This window comes from Chiloscyllium plagiosum, chromosome 30 (assembly GCF_004010195.1).
Source record: "Chiloscyllium plagiosum isolate BGI_BamShark_2017 chromosome 30, ASM401019v2, whole genome shotgun sequence".
Lineage (NCBI taxonomy): Eukaryota > Metazoa > Chordata > Chondrichthyes > Orectolobiformes > Hemiscylliidae > Chiloscyllium > Chiloscyllium plagiosum.
Genome location: NC_057739.1, coordinates 44,145,538 through 44,152,752, shown reverse-complemented (window position 1 = coordinate 44,152,752; position 7,215 = coordinate 44,145,538). Strand labels below are relative to the sequence as shown.

The 7,215-nt window shown below is 42.2% G+C and overlaps 1 protein-coding gene across 4 annotated transcripts in view; it reads right to left on the bottom strand.

Moving 5' to 3' along the window:
• gle1 (GLE1 RNA export mediator) overlaps nt 1-7,215 on the bottom strand; it is a 59,249-nt gene that overhangs the window by 44,285 nt on the left and 7,749 nt on the right. For 2 of the 4 annotated variants that reach the window (XM_043720576.1, XM_043720577.1), the window contains exons 3-4: nt 4,662-4,901; nt 3,037-3,150 (exon numbers count right to left, since the gene is read on the bottom strand). In XM_043720576.1, the coding sequence (XP_043576511.1) occupies nt 3,037-3,150; nt 4,662-4,901 (354 nt within the window). The remainder of the gene's footprint in view (nt 1-3,036; nt 3,151-4,661; nt 4,902-7,215) is intronic. The other 2 variants (XM_043720578.1, XM_043720579.1) reach the window with 2 other exon arrangements.

Here is a 7,215-nt window from a genome sequence, read left to right as displayed (position 1 = left end):
ACACACACAATCTCTTCACTCTCGAGCCCTTCAGTCTGTGAAAGTAATTTACAGAAGAATGTTTTCTCTCTCTCACTCACACATGAACATCTTCCAACTTTCTTACTATGTCAGCCTGTATTTTCCTAGCTTGTATATTCACCTTCCAGAACAGTCAAGATTAGGGAGCTGAGCTTCGGGAGCTGAGCTTCTTAAATTCAAATCTGCTCAGTGTGATATACATGAAAATGTATCAGGATTGTTATGTTATGTGCATATTCCACTGAGCTTATTACATTATAAGTTCTTTTCCTATTGAGTATGAGTTTTGTTAAGATATAAACCAGAAATTTAATTATCTGATATCCAACTGTGAAATATGCACAATCTCCAGCCCCTGGCCTAGAAGGAAGTACTGCCACACATTCCATAAGTGAACAAATGTTATCACCTTACTTACGCCAATCCATTGATACTAAGAACAGGTGTCTTTGATTCTTCTGAACAAATGGGCACCCCCCCCCCCACTGTGGTCAAGCCCTTTTCCGCATCTCCCTAGCAAATGTGTAAGGCTACCAGCTTTCTAGGACAGCAGTTTGCAAGGGTTGATTGGAATACTTTGTTTGCAGGCAAAGGGGCCTTCAACAAGTGGGAGGCCTTTAAAAGTGAGATAGCTAGAGTTCAAGGTCTATATGTTTCTATGACAGTGAAAAGGCAAGGTTGACAGGAATAGGGAACTCTGGATGACAAGACATATTGAGGCTTTGACCAGAAAAAAAAAGGGGTGGTATGGTTCAGGTACAGACCAAGGGATCCCTGGAAGTATATAGGGGATACAAGAGTTTACAAGAGGTCTTGCATTTTGGAAAGTCAAATCAAGGCAGGAGTTTCATGGTGAATGGTAGGGCCTTAAGAAATGTAATGGAACAGGGGAACCTTGGAGTTCAGGTGCACGGTTCTCTGAAAGTGGAGTCACAGGTAGACAGGGGAGTGAACAAGACTTTTGGCATACTGGCCTTCATCAGTCAGGGTATTGAGTATAGAAGTTGGGAAGTTATGTTGCAGTTGTACAGGACGGTGGTGAGGCTGCACTTGGAGTACTGTATTCAGTTTTGGTCACCTTGTTATAGGAAGGATATTATTAAACTAGAAAGAATACAGAAGAAATGTACAAGGACACTGCCATGATTCAAGAGTCTGAATTATCAGGAGAGGGTGGACAAATTAACTTTTTCTTTAAAGTGTAGGAGACAGAGAGGGAATCTTACAGAAGTGTATAAGATTATGATAGGCATGGTTAGGTGAATGCAGTCAGTCTTTTTCCCAGTCTGAATCAAGGATTAGAGGGCATCAGTTTAAGGTTAGAGGGAAAAGAATAAAAGAGAACTTGAGGGGCAACCTTTTTACACAGAGGGTGTACGCATGTGGATTGAGCTGCCAGCAGAAGTGGTTGACATGGGTACATTAACAACATTTAAACGGCATTTGGACAAATACATGGATAGGAAAGGGTTAGAAGGATATGAGCCAAGTGCAGGGAATTGGGGTTTGACGAGATGGACATTTTGGTCGGCATGCATCTGTTTGGGCCAAAGGGCCTGTCTCCATGCTGCAAGACTCTAAATGCATGCAGTATTCCAAAAGTGGCATACCCAATGTCCTGGGCAGCTGGTACCATGACATCCCAACTCCTATACTCAGTGCACTGACCAACAAAGACAAGTATGTCAAATGCAATTTCCACTGTCCTACCCATTTGGGACTCCACTTTCAAGGAACTATGAACCTGCACTCCAAGGTCTCTTTGTTCAGCACCGCCCTCCAGGACCTTACCATTAAATGTATAATTCCTGACTTGATTTGCCTATCCAAAATGCAGCATCTCTCATTTATCTAAATTAAATACCATTTGCCATTCTTCAGCCCATTGGCCCATCCAATCAAGATCTTTTTCACGGTCCACTACATCTCCAATTTTGGTGTCATCTGCAAACTTACTAACCATATCTATGCTCATATCCAAATCATTTATATAAAATGACAAAAAGCAGAGAACCCAGCACCCATCCTTGTGGCACATCACCCGTCACAGGCCTGCAGTTTGAAAAGCAACCCTCCACCACCACCTTCTGTCTTCTACTTTCGAGTCAATTCTTACTGGTCACTAAGGAAATCAAGAGTTTTGCACGAGAGTGGAGTTGAGTCAGACCATCTGCAATGACTCATCTGAACTACAAAGCAAACATGAGAGGTCCACAGCCTATTTCTGCTCTGATTTGCTGCTTGTAGATGGTACAAAAAGCCTGAAACAATCAAATATTGTGCATATGCTGCATTCCCAAGGCAGACAGAAAATCAAATATTATATTCTTCCAAGTAACTACTGTTATGAACCAGATCAAATCCCTCAAAATATATTAAGAAGGTAGTCTAGACTCTTACTTTTTCTTATTTTAAATGTAAGTGTAAGGCATTGTGTTCCAAATGCAATTCAATTGGTCAAGCTACCACTCTTGAAACAAAACACATTTTATTTATATACTGTAATTAAAATACAAAATATAAAAGAATTGGCTTAACTGTAACTATCAAAATGCTAAACAAAATAATAGTTTAAATACTAATTAACAATACCAATACAGTAACATCCCATAAACACACCCTTGGCAAGGGTAAATTCAGTAAAATAGATTCTCACACATTCAATTCTAGCAGCAGGGAGAGAACCCGAGCTTTTACCTGTAACAGAGAGAGGAATAAGACCTTCCGCATCCAACTTCGAGACCCCAGTAACTGCTACTAAAGACTAAAACAGAAAACAGTCTTGATTCTGTGGGAGCTTGAATGCACCCATTCAAGCTGCTTCTATTGTTTTAACTTTTTTAAAAATCCCAAGGCCTCACAAGCTGTTTACTTAACTGGCTTTGCAGCAAACAGCTCGGAGCCTGCCTCAATCTTCCTTCATGAAAAAAAAGTACAAAATACAGCTCTTCAAGCAATCATATCATCATATTTGCATGTTAAAGTGCTTGCAATATCTAATTTTCAGTAACTTACGTGGCTCTTGAATTTGTGGGCTTCCTCAAACTTTTTAACATAGCCTTCAATCTGGGTAGCTTCAGGTGAAAGGAGCAAAAGTGTTTGCTCTGGAGTCAATTCTTGCACTACCTCCTGGTAACAGAATGAGGAATAAAACAGGTCACTAAGAGGCAAAATGATTAGAGACCACAGAGCTCTGACATGCAGAGGAATCTGAATTTCCATATGCAGAAATCGTAGAAGATTAGTAAGCAGGTAATTCAGAAAGCTAACAGAACATTGTTATTTATTGCAAGGTAAACTATAAATGAAAGTAGGGAGATTATGTTTCCATTATATGGGAAATTGAGACCCCACATCTACCAGGCTTGCCTTTTGAGGAAAGGTTGGACTGGCTAGCTTTGTATTCACTGAAGTTCAGAAGAATAAGAGGTAACTTAACTGAAACATTTAAGATCCTGAGGGTTCTCAGCAGAGTGCATAAGGAAAGCATGTATTCTCTTGTGGGAGAATCTAGAATTTTTGTTATCACTTATGGGATGTGGTGGGCCAGCATTTATTCCCCATTCGGAGTTACCCTTCAGGTGGTGGTTGTGGTGAGCTGCTTTCTTCAACTGCTGCAATCCTTGTGCTGTAGGTTGACCCACAATACCAAAAGGGAATAGATTCGAGGATTTTGACCCAGCAATACTGAAAGGATGGCAATATATTTCCAAATCAGGATCGTGCTCCTATATATCTGCTGCCTGTGTCCTTCTATGAAAATGATCATGGATTTGGAAGACGCTGTCTAAGGACCGTACGTCGTGAATTTCTACAATGCATTTTATAGATAATACACTCTACTGTGACTAAGCGTTGGTGGTGGAGTTACTGAATTGCACTACGTTCATAAACGATCAAGTGGCTACCTTGCCCAAGATGGTGTCAGGCTTTTTGAGTGTTGTTGAGCAAGTAAGTGGGAGCATTCCATCACACTCATGGCATGTGCCTTGCAGATGGTGGACAGGACTGGAGAATGTTATGAAGGTGTATGGGGTACTGTAACTTTAAGAGAGTTGAAGGACTTAGCAAGCACACAGTGTGCTGGAGAATTTACAATGTAACATTTGGTCCAGCACCTAGCAGTACCTGGGTTGCTATGAGACAAAAACAGATTCAGCCAGTTTAAATTATGCCCCAAGATACTAAACTCCAATCAATTTAAATTTGGTATTTTGACAAATTAAAACCAATGAAATGATTCAGTGCTTTGGGATATAAGACCAGGATAAATTAAATAGTTGGGGGAAAACTGCCAAGCCACCAACATATGCAGACTGCCCGCAGAATCTCCCTTAAAGGTACCTTTATCTATCAACAACTGGTGAAGCAGAAATCCTAAGAAGGAAAGACGACAGTGGAAGATACAAAGAGAAGACTTGACAGCTGACTGGTTTTGAAATTTGAATTTTTTGGTAAATCTTAATCAGGAGGTTTTATCAGACCAATATTATAGAAGGGAAAGTATAAGATAGGTTAGAGAAAGGAGTTGGGAATAATTGTTAGTTAATTATTCTCTGTTAGACTTTTTAAAAAACACAGTTGGTAATTTTTACTTTAAATAGCGATCTTCAGTTGAATTGCATGAATGTTATCAGGACCTTAGTCTTGGCAGTATCCAAAACCTCGAAACTATTTCTTGGCATCATGTGGAATGAATCAAATTGGCTGAAGGCTAGTATCTGTGATGCTGGGGATCTCTGGAGGAGGCGGAGATGCGACATCCATTTGGCACCTTTGGGCTCTCCCATCAATGAGGATAGGGATATCTGCAGAACCTCCTTTTCCGGTGAGAAACAAAAACAGAAATTGCTGGAAAAGCTCAGCAAGTCTGGCAGCATCTGTGGAAAAAAATCAGTTAACATTTTGGGTCAAGTGACCCTTCCTTACTTTCAGTGAGATGTTTAATTGTCCACTATCATTTACAAATGGACATGATAGGAGTGCGGAGTTTAAATCTGATCAGTTGGTTCTGGGATCGCTTCACTCTAACATTTGTTGTGCATTCTGTTTGGTAGTTCCACAAGGTTGACATCTCATATCTGGTGCTGTTCTTGGCAAGCCTTCTGCGTTCTTCAGTAAACTATGGTTATCTTTTAAGGGGTCACCTACTTGAAACAGAGATGAGGCCAACATTTTTCTGAGGGTCATGAAACTTTGGAACTCTCTTCCTTGACAGATGATGGAAGAAGAGTTTTTGAATATTTCTTAGGCAAAGATCGATAGATTCTTAAGATCATAAGACCATAAAAATAGGAGTGGAAGTAAGGCCATTCAGCCCATCGAGTCCACATCACCATTCAATCATGGCTGACGGGCATTTCAATGCCACTTTCCCACATTCTCCCCGTATCCCTTAATTCCTTACGAGATGAAGAGTTTATCAATCTCTGCTTTGAAGACATTTAACATCCCAGCCTCCACTGCACACCGTGGCAATGAATTCCACTTGTCCACCACTCGCTGGCTGAAGAAATGTCTCCTCATTTCCATTCTAAATCAACCCCCTCTAATTCTAAGGCTGTGCTCACGGGCCCTAGTATCCCTGGCCTGATGGAAACAGTTTCCTAGCGTCTACCTTTTCTAAGCCATTCTTGATCAATAAAGGGTGAAATAAACAATGTGTAGTAATCAGATAAGCCACAGTCTTATTTAATGCATAACCTGCTGGACTACTCCCTTTCATAATTTGTACGTACACACATATAAGACAAAACTCTTAAATAGCATCTCCCCACTCCCTTATACAGTGCTTTTAACATAATAAGCCATTCAAAAATCCTTCAAAAGGAGTGGTATCTAACAAAACATGATAAGGCACAAAGGCTATTAAGGAAAGTGACCAAAATCTTGGTCAAAAGGCTTTTAAAAAGTGTCTTAAAAAGAGGACAAGTGTAGGGATGGAATGTCGAGTGCAGGCCTTAATAGTTAAAGACACAGTCGGTGGCCATTGAGGATCATTTCCATTTGTTTTGAATAGGTTTTAATAATGAAAAGATGAAATTATCAGAGATACACAAAAGGGTTGCTTGGTTGACTGTATGAATGTAGACTGTGAACAGTCTGTTTGCTTTCTGATTGGCGATGCTGAAACGGCAGATAACAGACAAACAGGATGTGTTGTTGTGTATAGTTAAACCTCAAAGAATATGTCCAGAGTTGGCAAGCCTAATGGGCGAGGGGCAAAAGGGGAAGATAGAAGACAGAGGGTGATAGTGGAAGGTTACTTTTCAAACTGGAGGCCTGTGAGCAGCAGTGTACCACAAAGATCAATGCTGGGTCCACTGCATTTTTACATTTATATAAATTATTTAGATGTGAACAAAGGAGATATGGTTAGTAAGTTTGTAGTTGACGGAACACTTCTTCCGCCGCCTCCACCTCCGAGCTTACTTTCACAATCAGGACTCCCGCCCACCTTCCGAGGACCCCTTCGCCCATCTCCAACACACTGCATCCACCTGGACACCCCGCGCTGGCCTATTACCTGCCCTCGACCTCTTCATTTCCAACTGCCGCTGGGACATTAACTGCCTCAACCTGTCTAACCCCCTCCAACCTCTCACCCTCACAACGCGCAGCCTTCCAATCCCTCTGCTCCAATCCCAACCTACCATCAAGCTGGCAGATAAAGGGGGCGCAGTGGTAGTCTGGCGCACTGACCTCCACACCGCTGAAGCCAAACGCCAACTCGAGGACACCTCTTCCTACCACCTTCTCGACCATGACCCCACCCCCCCATCACCAAACCATCATCTCCCAGACCATACAGAACCTCATCACCTCAGGAGATCTCCCACCCACAGCTTCCAATCTCAGTCTGGGAACCCCGCACTGCCTGGTTCTACCTCCTTCCCAAGATCCACAAGCCTGACCACCCTGGCCGACCCATTGTCTCAGCATGCTCCTGCCCCACTGAACTCATCTCTACCAACCTCGACACTGTCCTATCCCCCCCTAGTCCAGGAACTCCCCACATACGTTCGAGACACCACCCACGCCCTCCACCTCCTCCAAGACTTCCATTTCCCTGGCCCTCAACGCCTCATCTTCACCATGGATATCCAATCCCTCTACACCTCCATCCACATTGACCAGGACCTCCAAGCCCTCTGTGTTTTCCTCTCCAGACGTCCCCAACAGTACCCTTCCACC